General features: G+C 41.7%; 1 protein-coding gene across 1 annotated transcript in view; it reads left to right on the top strand.

Annotated features, from left to right (window-relative positions):
* The window catches only part of CALCR (calcitonin receptor), a 104,638-nt gene that overhangs the window by 77,564 nt on the left and 3,540 nt on the right, over positions 1–23,534 (top strand). Inside the window, exons 8-11 of the mRNA XM_060248495.1 lie at positions 1,055–1,115; positions 1,207–1,273; positions 7,437–7,655; positions 19,857–19,898. Coding sequence (XP_060104478.1) covers positions 1,055–1,115; positions 1,207–1,273; positions 7,437–7,655; positions 19,857–19,898 — 389 coding nt within the window. The remainder of the gene's footprint in view (positions 1–1,054; positions 1,116–1,206; positions 1,274–7,436; positions 7,656–19,856; positions 19,899–23,534) is intronic.

The raw sequence follows: 23,534 nt of genomic DNA, 5'->3' as shown, positions 1-23,534 counted from the left end.
AGATAGGTAAAAAACATTAACACGTCGGAATGCTATCATTTTATTTCAAAACTGTTAAAAAAAAACCTCATCTAAAACCTACATAACTCAGGGTCAAACTGGAGCCCCCCCCCCTCCCCAGAGCATGGCTTCTAACACTGTTTTCAAGAAGAATTTGGCCGTTTAAAAAAGTTGCAGAGTCCGGTCACCCATGCAGAGTCACCCATGTTATCTAAGGCTGAAATTAGAATTCATAGGAAGAGATGTGCTAGAAGACAAGCACTGTTTTTATTCAAGGATCTGAATGCAGGTTTTACAGTGTTTAAACTGGCCTAGCTGAAAACTGAAGGGTGAAAAGCTGTGTAAATCATGAGTTTTTGCAAACTATGTTTACAATCATTTTTCTTTTGCTATAGTTGCCAGTCCCAAATCTTATACATTTATTTTCAGTTGCAGCTATGGCAGAGATCCCATAGATCTCATTGCCTCTGTCTGAAGCATTAAGTCCCTTTTCAAACAACATTGCAAGCATTCTATATAGGTGGGAGTAACAGCCTTGCTATGTTAAACTCAGCCATCCACTTACATGCATTCACCTGGAAGTTGTCTATAAAGATTCTGTGTGCATATGTTGTAGGTACAATAGGGCTCTGGTGCCATTATTGAGAAACTGGCCTTTTCAGGATTCTACCACATCAGTTTGAAAACATTATAGCCCTTGAAGGTGCTTTGAGATGCAGCACTTCCAGCAGCCTTTGGAGGCTGCAATCCTATGCACTTGTATTAGGAAGTAAACCCCATTGAGTGCACAAGACTTAAATTTCAGTAATCTGTTTAGGACCACACAGTCTGTCACTGACTATGTTATGGAAAGGAAGCCTGCTTTTGTTTTTCCTTGCCAATCAGCCACAGCAGCCTATACTGTGCAACTTCTGTACTTTCAAATGCTTGGATTTGTCATTCTTTTGTTAATTGTGTGGGATAATTTTATGCTATTTAACAGGTTCTTTTCCAGCTAACATGGAACAAATTCTTAAATCATACGAAATCTGATGTCTGTAATTAATCCTTCTAGGGTTTCCTTTAGTGCCAGCATCAATCCATGCTGTGGCAAGAGCAAAATACTTCAATGATAAGTATGCAGAAGTCTTTCAAAAAAAATTTTTTTGAATTTAGTATTAAAAAACCAACCAGTTTTACTTATTTTGTAATTTCTTTTTATTGCAGCTGCTGGATGAGTGTTGATACTCAGTTGCTGTATGTTGTTCATGGGCCAGTGATGGCAGCTTTATTGGTAAGAATATCAAATGTATTTGTGTTGAGAGTAGTGCATGTTTATGCAGAAACAAGTGCTATTGTATTCAGTGGAACTGAATACTGTTAGGAAATGGTGCCTACCTGTCATGATGCTATTTTTTTTTTTAATTTTATCTTAATCTATTATTCCATTTCTGGGCCTACTGTTGTATTGATATATATATAATGTGCCCAACTGGAAACCACCACCTGTGACATATCTGTTGCTTGTTTTATTGTATCCTATGGTTTTAGCTTGGAGTTTTTAATTGTTTTAACTTTTGTTGTTATCTGCCCTGAGCCCACTTGTGGGAAAGGGCGGAATACAAATTAACAAAAATAAATAAAAAATAAATAAGTGATGACAGTGTTCTTATTTTCCTAATTACAAAACATATCATTTCAATATTGTTGTTGTTGCTGATTAAATTTATAGACCCCCCCCAAGGGCTCAGGGTGGCACACAACAGGTTAAAATACACAGAAGTTTTAGTTTACAATAAGCACAACAGCCTTAATAGCATAAAATTGCACTTTGCTCCCTCCATCAGGTGGATCAGGGACCAGTCATGGAGGAGACCATAATGAGAGCCACAATGTGAGCTGTTGCTGTCCTCAACCATAGACCTGGTGGAACATCTCTGTTTTACATGCCCTGTGGAACTGACCAAGGTCCTGCAGGGTGCAGATGTCACCAGGTGAAGAGTTCCAGGGCTGAAAAGGCCCTGACTCTAGTTGAGGACAGAGAATATCTTTTAGGCCAGGGACCACCAGCAGGTTTTGATCCTCTGAGTGTAAGGCTCCTCAGGGGACATACCAGGAGAGGTGGTCCCAGATGTATGCTAGTCTCAGACTGTTAAGAGCCTTAAAGGTCAGAACCAAAACCTTGTAGTGGATCTGGTACTCATCTTGCAGCAAGTGTAGCTGGCAAAGCACAGGCTGAATGTGCATTGACATTACCTGTAAGTACCCTTACTGTCATGTTCTGGACAAGCTGTATTTTTGGGTTAGCTTCAAGGGTAGCCCTATGTAGAGTGAGTTACAGTAATCCAATGAGATGGCCATTCCATAGATCACTGTGGCCTAGAGAATTTACTCTATTCTGTGGGTCAGCCCAAATTCACATGAAATGGCTGTTAGTGTAAGTGCTTTCCCATATGTGATTTTGCTAGTGCAGTTAAGAAATCCACAAGCTGTACTTATACCCGAGGACCCACCTTCTGCCCCCCCCTGAGACAGGATGGCATTGAATCCTTGTGATCAATGCCATAGTTTCTATTGAAGGATGGGATTTTGATCTGCCAGGTAAATTCTAGAAATTAAGACTCAAACTTTATGTGATCTTAGAGTTCTATATTTGGAATACCTAATGTGTCTTTCAGCCCTAATATATATTTAGTGTTGAGGATGTAGGGCCCCTGAGGTGAAAGTGTTCGTATTCTGACTCCTGTGTTCTTGTTTCTCTTTGGATAACTAATATTAGTTGTAAGTGGCCAGTTGTAGAAGCATAACAGTGGCCACAAAGTTATTCTTGGTTTCATGGAATATCATGGAATGGACTTTGGTCAAGTCACAGGCCATCAAGGGCAGTATTTGACCATACCTAATTTATAGAATCATGTCAACTTTGGGGTTTCTGGAAAAAGCATTTGGTATTTAAAAGCTCAGAAATTAAAAGAAAAATACCCACCAATAGTAACACAGCCTTAACATATGTACGGTTATTGTGGAAATATCAGATTATAATCTGAGGGACCTCCATGCTTCCTCTTTAATTACAACTACAGACCTTAGAGCAGTGCAATGAAATACTAAGATGCTGATTATACTTAGCCTGTTTCGGAGTCCACCTCTTCTTGGACCCTTTCAGTTCAAACAGTCACAGTCTGAACACAGTGTATGAACTACTCCGTCACCGTGCTGAGGGGAAGTGGCTTTAAAAACAGGTACAAATCAGCAGTGCTGCCATGTCGCATTCTGATGTAAATCACACTGCTAAAAAATACAAGAAGTCCCAATGCGTGCTGCCAGTGGATATACAATCCCACACAATCCTATACATAGGAACAGAATTGTCTGTGAGAACAATACCTGAGGACAGGAAGAACAAATGTTTTCTTTCCTCCCCCTGACATCTTGTAACATATCTGTAGGCAGTTACCATATGCTATTCTCCATTCCCCTTAGGTTGATCATGCACAGCACCCTCATTCTTTCCTCATGCATATTGCCTTGGATTGTTGTATCTTGATAAATCTTTATCTTCTAATTAATAAGCCTCATGAGGTGCCTTTTGGCAGCTGATTCATTATTTTTGGATATGTGTCATTAATAGCACCAGGCTCCTAGTGATTCCAGATGGCTGGGAGGCACAGATGGCAGCAAGGAGATTTTTCATGCTTTTCCCAGTATGCCAGTAATTGTTTCATTGAAATGAAACACCTTCTAATTCTGTGCAAATTATATCAATTATGTGATATTATATAAATACAATGAAAAAAAAAAAAAGCTTCATTCATTTAAGCTGCCAGCATGTCCCATGGAACAGAACAGGTTGCTTAATTTTGACAAGCTACAGTCATGAACAGATTTAAATGAAATGATTGATAGTTGCCAGAGCTTCTTAAGGCAACAGCCTACTTTGCCATATGCATCCTCATGTCATAATCAACCCGCTATTCTCTTTAGTGACACAACACTTTCAGATTCACCCAGTGTTCCATATGCCCACTACCAATGTGCACATGAATAATTGGAACATATAAGGTTCTCTTTTCATGTCCTTGGAGGAACCAGACAGCACTTTGGAGCAGTTTACATAAAAATAAATAGTGATGCCCTTTCGGGGGGGGGGGGGCTTTATGTGCATATTGAGGCCACAGCAACCTCAGGGTTCAGAGCCCAAGACTCTGGTTTAAGCATCCCTAAACATCAGTCCCAGTGTATTGCCTTCTCAGTCAGAATGGCTAAGATGGTTCTGAACCTGTCATAGAAGGAAATTTTGCAATAATTTTGCAGTTGTTCCATTAAGATAAACTCAAACTTTACTTAGGAACCATGAGTCAGTGGGAGGACACATTCAAGCAGAAAGACCCAGGTCCGACCAGAGTCTCTGATAGCAGGTATGGAAAAGACCTTTCTCTCCTGTGACCCTGGAAAGCCATTTCCAGTCAGAGTAAACTATGCTAAGCTTGATTGACCAGTTCTTTGACTCAGTGTCAGGCAATTTCATATGCACAGATTACTTATTTAGCAGGGCTTTTTCTACAAAAAAGTAGGAACTCATTTGCATATTAGGCCTCACACCTGAAATCACCGTTGTTTCAAACAACGTTCACACACACGTTGTTTCATTTGTATATTAGGCCACACCCTATGATGCCAAACCAGTCAGAACTGCGTTCCTATGCATTCCTGCTAAAAAAACCCCACTGCTTATTAGTAGCTCAGTGTCTGTTTCTTTTACTAACTCTCTACAATAACTTGAAAACAAGCACTGTGGCCTTTATTTACTACCAAACATTTAAAATAGAATTCACTGTCAAATAAATGTGTTAGGAGGACTACAGACTTGCATCCTAATCTCTTTAGGTACTGCATTGACCCTGATGAGAATAGCAACTGCTACCTCTCTGCTACATCATGAGCTCCAACTATTCCTATTCACTAGGGATAATCCCAGTTTTGTGGAATTTATCCTTGTCTCTCTTTTATCTCCATTTTCACCCTTTAAGAATTCCTTCCTAAAATTTTGGTGTTAGTTTCTAGAGTTGCCATGCATCTGGGTTAAGCTCCCTTTCCACAGTACCTGAAAGTACTTTTTGAATGGGGGTGGTGGAAGAGGTGCATTTTTTTCCCTCTAACACACACACATGGAAAGGCACATGAACATTAATGGTAGGCACAAGTACATATTCGAAAAACAGTGCAAGCATAGATTAAGGCTTGGATTCTGTGGATGCATTCCATATGCATTTCGTTCAGCTGCAGCACACATTGCTTCCTTTGCCGCTTGTGCATCCATTTGCACAAGATCAATAGTTTTCAAGGAGCTCTTGCACAAATGGAAGCAGAGCAACCAAGCTGTGCCTAAATCAATAGGAAGTCTATCAGACAAAGAAGAGTCTTTAGCAATGTGTAAGGTGGAAGGAGCATTGGCAGTAATGTTTTGTATGAGCATAGGGGTATAGAAAACACGTCGCTATTTTCCTCTTTGGGAAGATATGTCATAACCTCTCAGTAGGTAGTGCAACAATGGCATAATAGCATGGTTTGGTGATGCTCCACTATTAATAATCAGTGATGCTGGAAAGCAGCATAAAAGCTGTTGAGCAGCTTACCTTGAATCCTATACTCATTTTATGCTCATGCATTCCTTCCTGTCAGCATTTGACAGGAACATTTTACAGTGGGATTGCAACTGGCAGATTTAGCAAGCACCGGCTTCTGAAGCAGCTGCTTCTGTCCCTTCAAGCCAATCTGTATCCTTAACAGACTTTTGCATATATACCTGTAAGAACAGGGTATGAGTCAGCATCGTGAAACTTTCAAAATGTAATGACCTGGAGCCCTGACCTGGATAGTCCAGGCAAGCCCGATCTCATCAGATCTCAGAAGCTAAGGAGCAGGACCAACCCTGGCAAGTACTTGGATGGGAGACCTCCTTGGAATACTAGGACTTGGAGGCAGAGGCAGGCTGTATCAAGCCACTTCTCTGAACATCCTCCATACCCCAGTAGGGGTCACCAGAAGTCACCATGACTTCCAGGCAATGCACTCACATGCACACACAACCAAATACAGCATCCCCCACAATTGTAATGACCTGGAGTCTGATCTTTGCCTTCCTGTAGACATAGATGCATCCTCTGTGTATAAAGACAAATACCTTGGAGATAAGTACAATGGAAATGTCAAAAAGATAGCCTCAATCCGTCATTGGGAAATGAATTTAGATTTCAGCTGCCGGAAGGAGGTATAACACTTTGGGTGAGAGAGACTCAATCTGTTTAGAATATTATTCAGTTGTTTGTTCCATTCAGGTTTAAATGACTCATTTGACACTGAATGAAAACTACACATGATCATTTTCAGTGTAATGGCTTGTAAAACTAAGCTGCTGTGCTTAATATCATAATAAATTTTATCATCTGGATGGGAATTCCTTGCAAACTCCTCATCCTCTCCAGAATTGCAGCTGGCTCAAGATTTATTGTAGCAGTCTAATCCCTCCCCCCATGATTATGAAGGCCAACTCTGGTGGGCATTATGCAAACTTTTAAAATATTTTTCCTCTTGTATCGAGCTGTAGACTTCAGTCACTCTAAGAAAGAAAAGCATCATATTTCTAAAAGAAACTCAATTTGCTTTGTTAAAAAATGTATCATAATTACTGATTTGGCTGTCTGGCTTGCTCTTTAACATACTGCCATTCAAAAACATACCGGCTATCAATTCAACAGCCATTAAAGGAGATACAATAGTGTTTGAGCACAAAGGAGTCTTGTTTTCTCTATAATAATGTGTCAGGATTTGCCTCCAAAACTGATGAGTGGGGCTCAAGCCAACTTAGTGATCGCACTCACAAAAATAGGGAAGAAAAGCTGGTGATTCTGGAAAGAATACCTTTCTCTCTCAAAAAGATTTGAGGAAGCAAGGAGGCAAAAACAGTTGGCTGGTTCAGTTCCCCAGGAGAGGTGGTGGTAGGGAAAGACAGGGTGATACAGGTGATGTGGAGGTAAAGTAGACTTATAAAGGTTACTCTCATAATGTGGCATCTTTGCTTGCCTCCTTCCCCATGCCTTCTGTTACAGAACAGCTTCTGGTGCAGGCCTCAGAAAGCCAAGGTAGTGTAGTGGTTAGAAAGTTGGACTAGATTCTGAAAGACACAAGTTCAAATCCCCTCTCTGCCATGAAGCTCAGTGGGTGATCTTGCCTCTCTCTCTTCCTGCCCCACATTGAATGCCATGAATATCATGCAATGATTTTATGTGCCATAATTTTTTTTTCCAATGGAATTTCAACATATCTTATTTTTAAGCCATTTTATATTCAAAACTGACATTATATTCTTATATGTAAGGTTTTATAAGTTTGATTGCTTCCAGTAATTAAAAAATAAGGAAGCCTTTATAATAATAGTAAAGTTTCTGTTCTTACAGGTCAATTTTTTCTTTCTGCTTAACATTGTCCGGGTTCTGGTCACAAAGCTGAGAGACACACATCGCGCTGAGTCCAACATGTACATGAAAGCCGTCCGAGCGACTTTAATCCTTGTGCCCTTGTTAGGAATCCAGTTTGTCATTATTCCTTGGAGACCAGAAAATAGACTGGCTGGAGAAGTCTATGATTACGTCATGCACATATTGATGCATTACCAGGTAAGAGTTTAAAACATTGAGAGTTTGGGATGATGTATTTGCTGGTAGGTTTCATCTGGCAAAGGCATTTTTTTCCCAGGAAACACAGCTGAGTTCAGCTAATGGATTAGTGCCACTGAAGTCAATGAGCACAAGTCAGCTTTACACCACCTTAATTGATTTGTGGGCTGGTATTTTCTAGATAAGTGATCCATCCTTAAAATATCTGCAGCAGCTTGCCAGTACTTGAGACACAATTTCATGTGCATACTAACTTGGGAATAAGCCTTATTTAAATCAGTGGGATTTATTTTCTGAGTAAACAAATATAGGTTCATCCTTTCATAGTTGGGTCTCTGTAATCAGGGAATCTCACATTGGTTTGTACCACTTTTGACCGCTTAAGGACAAGAGTGTGCTTGAATGCTCCCCCCAGAATAGATCTTATGCAATGGAAGCCAGCTAGAAGGAGGGGATTGTTTGGCAGAATTGCTCTCCATGACAAATCATGATTTTTCTGCCTAATCAACTATTTAAGGATGGTCATGAGACAAGCAAGGCAATCCTAAACAGAGTTATACCATTTTGCCATTCTAACTAGAAGAGTGTAATTTGGCTAGAATCACACTGTGCAATGTCACCCTGAACCTCCTGGAAGAAAGATGGGATACAAACAAAATGTGTTTTTAACCCCAGAATGGAGTGTTGCAGACATGGAGGGCAAGAAACTGGGGGACTGGAAAGAGAATTTTTACCAATGATAGAAATCACCAGGGCTTTATTTGTATCAGGAACTCCTTTGCATATTAGAACACACCCACCTGATGTAGCCAATCCTCCCGAAGCTTACAGTAGGCCCTGTACTAAGAGCCCTGTAAGCTCTTGGGAGTGTGTGGCCTGAAATGCAAAGGAGTTCCTGCTACAAAAAAAAGCCCTGAAAATCACTAAACCTTGGCCCAAAATACAAGGTGAGTCAACCTCCTTCACAAAACTCCAAAAGCTGTCCAGTACACATTTTTTTCATGCCTCTGAAGAATCTCTTCACCAACGTATGTGGCATCCCTCAACTTGCAGGGGGATGGAGATGTCTTTAACAACAAGCAATGAGCACCACTGAGCACTCTCTGCCAACCTAGGGAGCTACCAAGTTACTGTGTGAACTCCAGTAGTACATCCTTTCATGACACAGCACTGGCATCTCTAGAATCCTTCACTTGGTAAACTTATGTACCCATCATGTGAGAGGCCAGTAAGGAGGCCCACTACCATTGCCTGGAAGATCTTGAGACATTGCAGCAGTCTCCTCTTGGTTCCATTCGCCAAGTACATGGACCTGATGGACACAAGGACAAGAAATGAAACCTCTTTCTCTTTGCCCTACACTTTCCTATGATTTTCTCAAGAGTCAATATTTGTAATTAATTATTACAATATCAGCGTGTGTTGTAGTACTATACTAGCTGACCTCTTGGCATGCCCCCATTTTATAAGAAGTAGGCCCTACTTCTAGTATGAATAAAATAGATTAATAATTTTGGAAAATACCCCTTTTTATATCTATATGAAGACACAGCAAGTCGTAAGGATTCCCCCTCCCCCAGATGGTTTACATCTCTCTGTGTTAATCCATTTTGAGCACCTTGAACAGAAATTCTCTGCTTTTGTGTCAAAAGTACTTGATATCCCAGTGCACTCCACAGTTAATAGGAAGATGGAAGGTGCTGAACCAGAGGCTGCATGTTTTTCCATTTGAAACAGTATAATAGCGTTTTCTGCGCAGAGTAGTATTCTCAGCTGGAAAATAACACAATAAAAGCATCCCCTGCCAGGTTTCTCAGATGGAAAGTGAACTTGAACAATAGGAGCCAGTTCAGCTCTAACTGTCCTGCTCTCTTGACAAGATTGTCCTTAACACATCTCACTTTTCAGTCGAAGCAGCAATGATCCTTGTCTTGCTGGTTTCTCAGCTTCATGAATGCTTTGCTATTATAAGATTGTTCAGGCATAACAAATGGATGCAGATGTCATATCTGATAAGCTGAGCAGCTTAAAAATGAAAGGCAAAAATAAAGCAGAATTTCATGTTCCTTTCCAATACAACAGTATTCTTAAAAAGTTTCTGAAAGCCATCTCTCTATTTCCAATTCAAATACTTCACTTCAGTTGGTCCCCCTACAACATAGTTAGTTTTCCACACTTTTCAGTCCCCTGTGGATCTCTCTGACTGCTTATTTGTTCGATCATTTTTGTGCTTTCCCCCCATCACTGTATTGTTCAGTCTCTTCCTTGTCTTCTGCCAACCATTACTCATAAGGCAAAAAATGTTCCCCTAGCCACTGTCTGGGGGGGTGGGGGGGTGGGAAGATGCTGAGTTAAATAGATCACTGGTTAGATACAGCAGGGCTCATCTTTTATTTTTAAGAATACGGGGGAGGGGATGCATATGGGGCAATCTTTCATACATCCTGTGCCAGACAGGGTATTCTGAAGGAGAAGCAGAGATATCTGGATATTTCAGCCCATTTTTAAAAGAATCATGTTGAAAAGGATACTTATCTTTAGAAAAAACTATAAAGTGAGCAAATCCGTAGATTAATCTGAATGTGTAAAATGGTTCTGGTGAAAGCAAGGCAGGGCGAAAATGACGCCTCTCTACACGAGTGAAATATCTCAGCAGCCAGGACTTAAATTGAGTAATTTGCAAATAGAAAAATCACCATGCAACTATCTGCATTCTGGTCTAAAACACCAATTTTTGGTAGTGAAGGGGGATACAAATTCCAGTCGACATAACATAGTGGGGGAATCAAGTTAAAAATTATTTAAAAGAAACAAACACAAAACAATACATTTTACAGTAAAAAAACATATTCCTGTACCCCAGATAGATGTAGCTATTACTGTTACTAGCCAGTATTAAACTCAAGTACTCCACAGTGCTTTGACCAATCATCAGTATGAACTTATTTGCTACATTCTGATTGTTTCTTCAAGAAAGAAAAAAAAATGAATTATAAGTAATATCAACAACACCCTGATACTTAGAGCTGGCATGTGGATCCGTTCATCTCCCTTTCTTAAGCAAACACGGATTAGTACATAACTGTACTTTGTTGATGATTTAGATAAGACAAGCAAGAGTCAAGCTGACAGCTTAGATAGACCAACAACAATAATATTTAGTATTTATAGAGTACATTTGACCACAACCTCCTAAGGAAGGCCACACTTATTAGTCTACATTCTGATATTCAGCTCCAAGTCTCACAAGTGAGCCCACAGCTGAGGCAACGTTGAACACATTACTTCCTAAAGTAATGCTCACAGCCTAAGCCTTTATTTATTTATTTATTTATTTATTTATTTATTTATTTATTTAATTCAATTTTTAGCCCACCCTGCTTGTAGAACAGGCTCAGGGCGGGTTACATCATACTACATTACAGTGTAGTAGATCTCAACAGCTTATTATATGACAGTTGGAATAACTCAGACATTGTAAGACTAACTTCCACATTTTAAGCAAGTCAAATTTAGGTAGATTAACCACACAGCTATAGAAGTCATGATGTGGTGCAAGTTTGTCAGCACAAAACACAAAGGACTGCTGGTCCTGAGATAAGGGTATGTATTTCTTTGGAGAGCTTTTCAACTGCCTTTCCACCCGGAGGTCCTCATAGTCTCTCACAAGTGGGTTTGTGCTCCCCCTGAAGGAGTTGGTATGCAACTTAAGAGTGCTATTACATCCTGGCCCATGGTTGGAAGCTCAGGTCTCCTCCATAGCATGTAATGCCCTTTATCAGCCCTGTCGAAAACAACTGGTGCTTGCACAGGGGACTGCCTTTACTTTTTTTCTTTTTCTTTTTATACTCATGTACCAATTATGGCCCTTCCTCAAAATTAAGAAAATCTGATTTAGGTGATTCATCTTCCAGTTAGGATCATCTTCCCTGTCCTTGCTTTCTGAACTCTTATCTTCAGAGTTAAGGTGGGTGTGGCAACCTGAACCAGGACTTTTTCAGTGTTGTCACCTCCCCTGTGGAAGGCCCAGCTTCTGAAATCTTGCCTGACAGCTGTCTTACTCTCTTTTAGATGTTGGGCTTTTAACTGAAGGGACTCATCTTCTGTCATCTATTTCTAGCCTGTAGACTATATTATGAAGATCATTTAGTCTGTTGACATTGTTTTAGGCTAATTTTATACCTTGAATGGATGTTATGCCCAAGCCAAATTTTATGGATAGATTTTATGGAAGCAGCTTCCACAGTTTAGGGCAAGTGACCAGGAAATCCAGTGTGACACAATTGATCCTTGAGATAGCCCATATGACAGTGACCAGTATGTCAAACAGAAGAAGTTCATCCCAGCTAGGAGGTCCAGAAGGACACTATGGTCAATGGTTGTATAGTGGTTCAAGAGGACACCCTACCCATGGTGTAGGTCATCCATCCTTGGTGATCAAGGCAATTTCCATGCTACAACAGGGTGTGACTCCAGATTGGACCCAGGATCTAGACATTTTAATCCAAGAATACCTGAATCTGTTTAGCCACAGCTGTCTCCAAGATTTCTCATTAGAAACAGGAGACTGAAAAATGCTTTATAATGATACAAGTTTGAACTATTTGAAAAATATTCTGCAAAGGTACTATAGGTGATACACCTTATTTTAGGGCGCATTTTGTAATAGGCAGCATCTACTGTGTCCTTTCATTAACCACATAGGGAACAGATCAACAGTACTAATGACTTGTGTGATTTGCACATCTGTCTAGAAAATGATACATCTCATTAGTCCCTACTTTGTTCATTATACAGGAAGCAGAGAAAGAGAAAATGAGAGCTATTTGTGTTTTCTTTCTTGTTATTTGTCTGAAACCAGTTTTAGAGTTGAATAGAATACAGTAGGCAGAGATCCCATCTTGAATCAAAAAGTAGACAGACAGACAGACAGACAGACAGACAGACAGACAGACAGACAGACAGACAGACAGACAGACAGACAGACAGACAGACAGACAGACAGACAGACAGACAGACAGATAGATAGATAGATAGATAGATAGATAGATAGATAGATAGATAGATAGATAGATAGATAGATAGATAGATAGATAGATAGATAGATGCAATGGACTTTCAATTCCCCACAATAGGCAACAAATATGCCAAAAATGTGGTACATGCAAGATGTGAACATGCAAAGTACAGTTATGTACTAATCCATGTTTGTTTAAGAAAGGGAGATGAACTGATCCACATGCCGGCTCTAAGTATCAGGGTGTTGTTGTGTGAAGGAGCCACATTATTGTCTCCATCACTGTAGATATAACTGGAGCAGCAAGAGAAAAGCTGCAGTGAAGTGGTTGCTGACACCACAGCAGCAATGCACAAAATGGCCTCTAACAAATGTTGCAAAATTAAGAGATACCAAGAATTTTTAAACATACAGTTATGTTACAATTTCACCTTGATAGAGTTTCCTGAGTCCTTCTACTAAAATATCTAGGTGGTTTCATCAAATAGGAACAGATACTAGAAGTAATTTCCTAGAGATGTATGAGGTGCTCTTTTGGAGCAACTGCAACTTTACCTCTAGAACAGCAAGAAAATAGATTACAGTTCAGGAATTGGGGATGGGCAGTGGATCAGTGATAGAGTATCTGCATTGTATGCAGAAGGTTGCAGGTTCAGTCCCTGGCATCTCCATTTAAAAGTATTATGTAATGGGTGATATTCAAGCCCTTTATCTGAGATCCTAAAGAGGAAAGTAGACACTACAGGCCTTGGTAGGCCAATGGTTTGTCTCAGTGTAAGGCAGTTTTATGTGACATGAAAGTGCTGTGTATGGATAAGCCCTGAGAACTGGGCACTACTGGTATTTCCATTCTTCCACACAACTTTTTCAACAGAAATAGCAACAGACACTCTGTTGAATAATTACCTACTGAGCAAGCACAATAATGTCAGGTTCAAATAGCCCACTATTTTTACATCCAAGCTCTATCCCATTTCACCTTATTTTAAAGCAGGGGATAAATAGAGACATCTTCTCACTGCCTTCCCTGTTCAAGCAATGGCAGCCTTCTTTATTGTGCTGACATTACCTTTTTATCACCCCATTTATTGCTGTTACTTTCTGTCTTGTAGAAATAACAACTGTGTCTCGCTTTTCACACCAGACTTTTATTCTCACCTCAGACAGCAACTTCTGCAGAATTGTTAACTAAAATCTAATTTCAAGGCCATCTGAACAAACTCATTGTCTTCAAGCCATGTTCTCCCATTACACTCTGGGGGCGGGGAAACTACATGGCTATAAAACTGTAAATGAGAACAGAATTTAGATGAGTGGAGGTCGTCTATGATAAAAATGTCTTTATTAGTTGTAGAGTGGCACAGATTTTTTTAAAGACCTTCAGCTATTGGAAGAGATTTTAAGACACCCTTGTAAGTCTGTACCACCAGTGTGGTTGCCATGGCCACCATATGCATTCTCCTACAGGCTGAGAACATGTAAATTAGGACTGAACCTGAGTCCTGTCATCTTGATACACTGTATGTCATTCAGAGTTTGAGTGATGCTTTGTGGGAATCACTGCCAACAAACACTGAATTTGCTTTCAGAGACATTGTTTACCTGACATTTTCAAAGCAGATTGGCCATATGACATCACTGTTTCCCATTGAAAAGTAGGAAAATAGTGATAAAGCAGCTGTTAGTAAGGGCTGTGAACAGCAAAGAATAAGATGAGCTTAGCTCTATTGTGTTATTTTGTGTACTTCTATATATCTTTCTACCAAAATAGATATCCAAGGCCACTCACAAAAATAAAATCCAGTCATAAACATTTCATATCATAAATACTATTTAAACACGTCCAGATACAATAGAAACCCCTGCCTTCTCATCTATCCAAAGGTCTTCTGGAATAAAAGTTACGGTTTGGGACAATTTCCACACAAGGCCTTCAGAGACAGTGCAAACATCAACTCCTTTAGGAAGGAGCTCCAGAGGTTGGTGGCATCTGCTGAGAGGACCCTCTCATGAGTCACCATGAGTCTGATTTCAGGCAAGGCAGGTTTCTGCAAGAAGGCCTCTCCCATTGATTTCAAAAGCTAGGTAGGTTGATTTGAGGGAAGGCAATTCTTCAGGTAGTTTGGGGGTGGCTTCAGCTCATGGTAAATACTTCTGCCCAAGAGGCTTAGCTTGCTTTGGCAAGGAGGGCAGGATATAAATTGAAACGAACAAATAAAATAAGTTTACAGAAGAAATAATGGACCCTGACAGGGGCAGATGTGCCTGATTATAAATGATTTAGGTAGTTTTCATGCCTTATCTGGACTGGGGGGGGGAGTCTAAAAGGCTCATTTAGATGTTCCACATTTCTATGATAATGGAAGTTGCTGTAGCTGAAATCCATTAATTGGCACCCATCACATGATCCCCCTGATCTTCCTGTTTTTACTTAAGCTCCAAAATGACACTATCCCTTCAGGTAGCATTTGTACTGTACTGTTCCTTCAGAGCAGGAACAGTACAGAGAAGTATGAAGCCCCAGAGAGAAGGTTTCTCCTCCAAAAGAAACCATATAACTGGTTTAGCATCAGCCTGTGTGAGAAGAGAGCACATATCCATCCAAGGTGGATAACAAAAGTGGGGAAAACTCCAAATAGAGGGTTACTATTGCCTTTTCCAGGAGCAACAAGGGAAGAGTCTTGTGGGACATGCCCAAGTCAGGCCAGCATGGCGTGAACAACTGTGAGCCATCAAAGATTTCAGGTTTTCATGGCTGGTAACATCATTAGGGTTTGTAGAATCTTTTGGGCTCAAGTGCCATGTTCTACTGGAGAACATTTTCCTTCCAGACGTTTCGTTCTCAGCTGCGGAGAACATCCTCAGTGGCGTTGCAGCCGGAGCAGGCGCTCTGACCTTCTTGGCTGCTGTGCATTGAGTGGGGCCAGGGCTGCTAGAGAGCTGCTATTTCTAGGCTGGAGGGGGTGTGGTGAAAGGGCAATTGGTTTTTGGATGTGCCCATTGTTTGGTGGGGCTTCCTGGAAGGGTAGTGATAAGGAAACTGGCTGTTGAATGTGACCATTTTTCTGTGTTAATTGCTGGGAGGGTTGGAAGGGATGTGAAGATAAGGAAGATGGTTGTTGACTGTGCTGATTGTTCTGTGGAATGTACTGGTTTTTCTGTGACTTTCTGCAATTTATAATCTGTAGGGTGTTTTGCAGAGCTGGTTACCAAGATTGGTGGATGAAAATGCCTTCTTCCTTTCTGTTAAAATTGTGCTGGTGTTTGTAAATCTCAATAGCTTCTCTGTTCAGGCGGGTATGATAATGTGAGACCGTAGAAAGGACTTCAGTTCTTTCAAAGTGGATGACGTGGTCTCCTTCTTGAAGTGCATGTTCTTGAAGTGCATGTTCAACTGTGAGCCATTAAGCTAGGAAACCAGGTTGCTTATTTGTGTTATTTATTCCTGTTTTGCATCCTTTTGTGTGTTTGAAATCTTCTTCCACTTCCCTTTTCCCAAGCAAATAATTATGGGCAGTTCTCGCCTTTCCCCTCTGTATACTTTAAAAAAAATTACTTAAGAAAAAAATAACCCTCCCCAGATCACTGGGTAGGCCAGCTTTCAACTGCACAAGGCTGCCTGTTTAGCAGGATGGAGGAGGCGTGCATGAAAGACAGAGGCAGTAGTGGGCCTGTCAGATTCCACCTAAGATCTTAAAGCACGTGGAAGGATCTCCCTGCCAAGTGTCTTGGGCAAGCAGTAGTCAAACAACTTCAGAGAAGCAGAGTCCTCCATTTCTGGCTTTCCTCTGCCCTTACCCTCCACCAGACTTCAGGACTCTTTGACCCTTCCCCTCCATCAGACCCCAGGACCAGAGGCGTCACTAGGGCAGGGCCAAGGGGGCCATTGGCCCCCCCCTAGAGCATTCTCATTGGCCCCCTAGGGCTCTTTGAAGGCAGCAGGCGGCAAGCAATCACAGTCTTTATTGGCGGGAGACGCGGGGAGGCTCTTTCAAGGCAGTGGCGAAGCGAGAGAAGGCCGGGAGGGAAGAGGAAAGCGCAGCTCTCCGCAGGCAGGCATCAGAGGGCGAGCAGGCAAACCAGGGAAGGGAGGACGTTGCGAGCCAACCAGCGAGGGAAAGGAGGCTTTAGACGCGCGGGGCACAGGAGGGAAGGGAAGGGGGCAGGCAGGCAGAGAGCGAGGGAGTCCCTCACGCAGGAGGAAAACAGGCGGCATCGGCCGCGCTCGCAGCAGCAAGAGGAGGAGCGGGTGAGGGGTAGCGCAGGAGCATTGCCGGCAGTGCGCATGAGCGCCAGTGCTGAAGACTCCGCACCGCAGGCGCTGCTGCTGGCGGCGGGGGAGGAGGGGGCAGGCGACGAGGACCCGAAGCGGGCTTCTTTCTCGCTGGTTCTCGCCAGGTGCGCTGAGCTCCCCCAGCCGCCGCTCTCGGCTAGCAACTGGTCTTGCACAAGCCCGCGCCGCCGCCAGCGCCTTGGGAGGGACGGACTGATGGAAGTAGTAGTTTGCAGGACGAGCAGCGCCTCTCCTCAAGTTTCGGGACGGTTACCGTCCCCAAATCTTTCGGCTTCTCCAGGCGGAGGCTTCCTTTGTTCGAACGCAAGGGATTTAGCACCTCTGGGCAGCGCACGAGGACTGCTGCTCTTCCCTCCGAGTCCGGCACACTTGGCCCCAGGGTGCAACCGACTTGGCCCCAGGGTGCAACCCACGCACTTGGCCCCAGGGTGCAACCCACCCCAGTGACGCCACTGCCCAGGACTCTTTGGCCCAGTGGGGGCAAGGGGTGGGGAGTGCTGGTGCAGGTTGACACACAATGTTATGACATCATTTCTGGGTGGGACATGACATCACTTCCCACCTACCCATCCCAAAGGCTTATACTTTGTGTTTGACCGGCAGCTAAACTTCCCTTGAACCACCATGATACCTTGCATGTCCATACTTCTCAAATAGGCATTTTTATTTTTAAAAATAAAAATAAAATTAGACTATTTTATGAATATGACATATGGGAGCTTTTATGGATAGCTAACCATTAGAAATTAATTTTGGATTCAGTCACAAATCCAGAGGCCATATTTGAAAGCCAATAATGGTAGGTTTTGTAAAAAATAATATTGATAGATTTCTATCTTGGTTTGAAGATTGTATCTTTCTGAACTTACATAAGAGCAAAAATCATGCAGAGAGTAATCTGGTCTTCTAAAGGCAGGTGAAAATGGTTTTCATTTGAAGATGATATAATTGCACATCTAGACTGGTGATGATCAGAAGTGATTTTGCCATTGTTGATCTTCCTTAATTTCACAGATCATGAGGATACCAAAAGGAGTGGCTGTGAATGACATTAAATGAAAGGCATTGTAGTTTATTTTTTAATCCCTCAAGATACTGCTTTTCAGTGCCATGACATTACTAGAGAAATAAACTGGGGATGTGCCATTGCTGTTCTTATGTCTAAATGCTTGATTCTGTCATTCAAATTATCCATGTGGTTACAGTTGCTGCAAGAATTAATCAGTTCATTGCTCCCCTCCAGAGAAGACCAATCTTATGGCCCACGTCTCCCCAGGCAACACTATAGCAAAATGTGATAATGTCAGCAATACCACCAGGGCCAGCACCAGGCTTTTTGATGCCCTAGGTCCCATCACCACCACCCTTCCCCCAGTCCAATCCTGCCCCTCTGGGCTCGCCAAAGCTCTAGTATTGCCAACCTTGAGATGGGGTTAGGAAATTTCCCAGAATTACAGTGAATTTCCAGATTCTCTGCTGGAGGTGACCTTATATTATGCTGAGGTCCTTTTCCACCCAAACCAAAACCTTCCTCCCAGCTCCACCGACTATGCACCACACTTTCCCTCTTTAGCAACAGCCTTCTGGCCACAGGACCACCTTGGGTGCATGCCACTGCTGGCAAGGAGCTTCTCTCTGCTCCCAGTGCCTTCACTTTCTCTGGCCCCTCACCCCCACCCCAGCTTTCTCACCGCCGCAGCTGAGCCATGAAGACTGGAGCCTAGTGTGGCCCTGCTATGCAGGGCTTTGTCCCTGGCACAATCCCATTCAAATAATAATAATAAAAATAATAAAATTATTTTTGTATCCTGCCCCCCCCCCCCGCCAAAGGCAGGCTCAGGGCGGATCTCATTCCATTGAGATCTGACAGCACCAAGGATGACTGACCTTCGCAGCTGCCCCTTTGTTCCTCCACTGAAGATGAGACCCAGGAGAAGGCGGCCATGGAGGGTGGCAGGAAGCAAGGTGTAATGGGGCTTGAGAGAAGCAGGCCCTGAGAAAGGGCTGCTGCTCTGACCCATTTAGCTCCAGCTGTTCCAAACAGCTACTTTTGGAAACAGCACCTAGCCAGGAGCAAAGCATGCCTGGGTGCTGCTGCCTCTGGAAATGCTGGGCTGGGCATGTGGGAGGAGAGAGGCACCCAGGGGGCAGCCTCTCCCAGGAAGCCACAGAATGAACTCCAAGAAGCCAGCAGAAAAAGCCAGCAAGTGAGCTGCACAGAGAGAGCCCCGCCATGGCCTGGCCCCTGCTCGTCCAATGGGAGAGGGGGTGCATGCCACCCCTGTGGCCAGATGGCACCCTAGGCAGTGGCCTACTCGGTAGCACCAGCCCTGAATACCACCACCAGCAATACCATTCAGAAGGTCATCCTCCAGAGTTATATATGCTGTCACCTGCCAACAATGCCCTTCTGCTATCTACATAAATAGTGTTGACAGCTCCAGGTTGGGAAAATCTGGGGGGGGGAGAGAATTTGGGAGGGAGGGGTTTAGAGAGGGGAAGGACCTCAGCAGGGTATAATGCCATAGAGTCCACCTACCAAAGCAAAAACATTTGTTCCTCTCCTCTCTTTAATGCCAATGTACCTCTCATTTCCCTTAACAATGACATCCAAATGGTAGTTTGGTCCATATAAAAGATATGTCTATTTCATGTCAATTAGTCTTCATTTTACACAAGAACGGTGGTGAGAAAAGTAGTATTACTGGGGTAGAGGAGCACTGAGAACTGTCACTGTAAAACAGTCAGTTTTAGCTATCAGTCTCTACAATACACAGTTATGTTTGCATTATATTATGTCTACATTATGTTTGCGTTGTTTCTTTGTACTGTAAATACAAAAAAATAGAACAATCACAGGAGCAATCTAAATCTGTTTCTTTTTTCTTAGGGTTTACTGGTGGCAACCATTTTCTGTTTCTTCAATGGAGAGGTAAATATAGAAAACAATTTCATTCTAATGAGCAAAACTTTTACATAGATTTATGACAATTCGCACTATCACTACTCAGTCCTGAATAACTGCACTGTGTGCATGGATCCCTGGGTTAATGATGCACAAGTCAAGCCTGTGTGCAACAGCCTCTTCTTGCTGTTGCAGAGGGAGCAATTTGCTTATTGTTTCTTTTGATTGATCAGGCACCATTCATTCATTCTTAAATTTCTGTCCTGGAGCTACTCCAAAAGGTACCTGAAGAAGTTGCTTCCATCCATGACCTTTTAAAATAAGAAGTAATATTCATAGTTAAAAGTAACAACATAGGCCAAATTCCAAATAAATATTTTAGATATGTACAAGTGCCCTGTGCAGACTACATACACACTGAATGCATACAGGGGGAGCAATATCATGCTCACTAACTTCACACACACCCAACCTCCATGCATGCAGAGCAGAGTCCAAGGTGCTTGCAAATGTATACATGGAGGGTATGTATATTCAACTGAGTATATGGATTTCAGTAGGGTACTCAGCAGTATTAAAGAATCTGTGTATAAACACAGTGTGTGCATAAGGACTCTGCTTGGACCTTTTACTGAATATTTGGATGTCAAAGCATTAAGTGTATTTCTCATTCAAGTTACATGGGCTTAGCCTACAGGTATGTGAAGCTCTGAACAGAGCTAAGTTCTTGGGCAAGCTTGGTGAGATTAGACTTTTTCCTCCTTGGTACAGCAAATGTAAACCATAAAATATGATTGTGCTGCACCACAGACTGTTTTTTGAAAAGTTCAGTTTCAGAAATAGCTTAAGCTGCCCTGCAATGGACAGGTAACTGTTTGAGAGTCACAAAGCCCAGTGTTTCCTTGTGTGTGGACACTAACTCAAAGCAGTACTAAACAGAAGAAGAAATATGTCTCAGTTCTGACCCGCAGATTTGCAAACATGCTGTGGGACCACAACATGCAAACTCATAATGCTAAATATTTGGAAAAGCAATGATAGGCCGCTCTTAACACACATGCAAGATGTCATTTCATTCACACATTCAATAATAAGCTCTGACCAGTTTCCAAATTTAGCCATTTTGAAGAAGTCAATGGAAAATGAACTCCTTGAATGACTGTTCTTTCATACACCCATCATGTTCAATCAATATTTTATCTAACTTCTTGGCTTTTTACTTGTATTCGTCTATAATGGTATACTAAGTATGTTGCACGGACTTGTCAAGCACCAATTTACTACCTATCAGAAGCCCTTCTTGAAAGACACTTGGAAAAAAAGCTTTGTGAGCCTGTAAGAGCAGTTAACTAGAACAACCTGAAATAAAAGAAAGGGTCTGTTTAAAAAAAAAAATCATCGCTGTACAAAGTAATACAGACATTCTGTAAAATTTGAAACTATCATGTGCATAGACGTATACATTTCAATAGTTCGACCACAGCAGTGACATGTATTGTCTCATAAGAGAAAGAGAAGATGAGGTCTAAGTATAGCTTTGCTTGGTGTATGGGGGAGGTTTTGGACTTCCTCAGACATGAAGCTAAGGTTTTACACAGATTAACAGTGGGGCAAATGGTTAATCACATCATTAATAACAAACCATTTAGGGCATAATGCAGTTTGTAGCACATGAAAGAGAGAGAGAGAAGCCAGGGCATCTGACTCATGAAGCCGAGTTAAGCTGCTTCTACAGGGAATAATCGATTAGTTATGCATTTAAACTGATTAAAAGTTCTATTGACTTTATTGTAGTCTGATATTAACTTTAGAATATAAATACCAGAAAAGCCATGCAAATTATGCCAAATTTTAGTAGGTTGCAATGACTATAGGTTCTCTTGATGTTTAACAATGCCTGACAATTCGATCCTAAAAACTGCTTCCTGGAAATGCAGCCTGTCAAGCATATGTGAGTAGGATTCTATGCACAGCTGCTTTGGATGGTGGTATTTATTACTCAGAGCTTCAGACCAGAAGTTGACAAGAGTTTGCACTGATGTAAACCACTTTTCAAATGACAGATATCATGGGAACCCTGATTGTAGCCTGACTCCACTAAAGTTAGTTGGAGTTGCTTCTCATCTCTCCAGTACAGCTTGATGCTTGACTCTACTGAAAGGTAACCAGTTTAGGATAGTCAAGGATGGGAAATAGTGATTGGTGAATAATATTTTTGAATGATATTCAAGCTGCCAGTTGCAAGAACTTCCTGACAAACAGTTGCCTTACCTGAAAGGCAGCATTTAACCCTCTCTTTTTTTGTCCATGGCATACAATCTAAGAAGATGCTTAAAAACAAAAACTAAATTTGCTCATTGACATTCTAATAATGAAGTTGTTTACTGTACATGCTGTGTAGGAAATAATATGCTTTAATTTCAAATGCTTACAAATTAATCAAAATGCAAGTTAGGAAGTACAAATTACTGTTTGAGATGCCATTTTTTTTCCATTATAAGCCAAAGTCTTAATTTCCAGATCATATCTACGCATTAATTCATTATTTTCCACAGATGTTTTAAAAATAAATATGCATCAGAAAGGCATTCAGGGACTTAAAGTTAATAGATTTGGCTTGTGGACCTGTATGTTTCCACTGACTGCTCAGATTCAGAATTGTCAAGTCGCTAGTTTAATTTGCTTATTAAAAATGTAATTTTTGTGAGTGAAAAGCGGTAAACTGTAGGCAGTAGTCTACAAACAAGGCAAAATTGATTTTAGACTTCATTGGTTCTAAGGCTAAGGTCTAATCTTAAACACCCCCCATGGCAAAATTCTCCTTTTTCTTTTCTTTCTTTTTTCACAAATTTTAGTTCTGCTTTTAAAAAAAATGAGTAAATCTGTAAGGGAGTAGTTATTTTCCACCACCATGCCATTTGCTTTTGCAAGTGCACAAGGAAAGGAAAAGAGCAAACCATACATGATTAGCCAAAAAGAAGGAAAGAGGGCATGACAGTGGGACCTGTCCTCTGATTAGGTGGAGTGAAGCTGCTGCTGAGGCTTCAGCTTTGTCAGATGTTTAATTTATTGTGGCTTGAATTGAAGAGTGAAAGGATTTTGTTTTTGCTGCTTCCTTCTTCCCATTGAATGTCCTTGACATCCCCTGCCCCAAGCCATTCGTGATGGTCCAGGAACAGCATGGGATGTAACAATAGGGCTGCAGTTGGAGAGATAAACCCACACACTTTTGTGTGAACTCTGGCATGAACTAAGCAACAGTTAATGCAAGGTGTGCGATTTTGTTCCCCAGCTTCACATTCCCCACCACCCTGCACCCCTTTCCTTGAAAGTCCAGAGGACTGTCTACTGTAAGTTGCTTTGGAGAACCTGGGAGAACTCTGGTTTCCACCACCAAAAATTTTCCAGGGGCTCCAGACATGCCTTAGATCCAACACAATCCATTAGTTAAAGCCACAGTCTGATCTTCAGCATTCAGTTTCGTCCAAATTGTCCAGTGAGCTGTTGCCAGGTGCATACAGATCAAAGTGACATTTCTTGGGGGGAAACTATTCTATGGCACAGAAGAGGGCTTAACACTAATGTAATGGAAGCTCAGTTGCTCACTGATTTATTGCTTATTACTGGGCTAGAAAATGAAATCGATCTAGCATAAATGATTTC

Source organism: Heteronotia binoei, chromosome 10 (genome assembly GCF_032191835.1).
Source record: "Heteronotia binoei isolate CCM8104 ecotype False Entrance Well chromosome 10, APGP_CSIRO_Hbin_v1, whole genome shotgun sequence".
NCBI classification, from domain to species: domain Eukaryota; kingdom Metazoa; phylum Chordata; class Lepidosauria; order Squamata; family Gekkonidae; genus Heteronotia; species Heteronotia binoei.
Note: the sequence above shows the minus strand (reverse complement) of the source record. Positions and strands in the feature narration are given on the sequence as shown.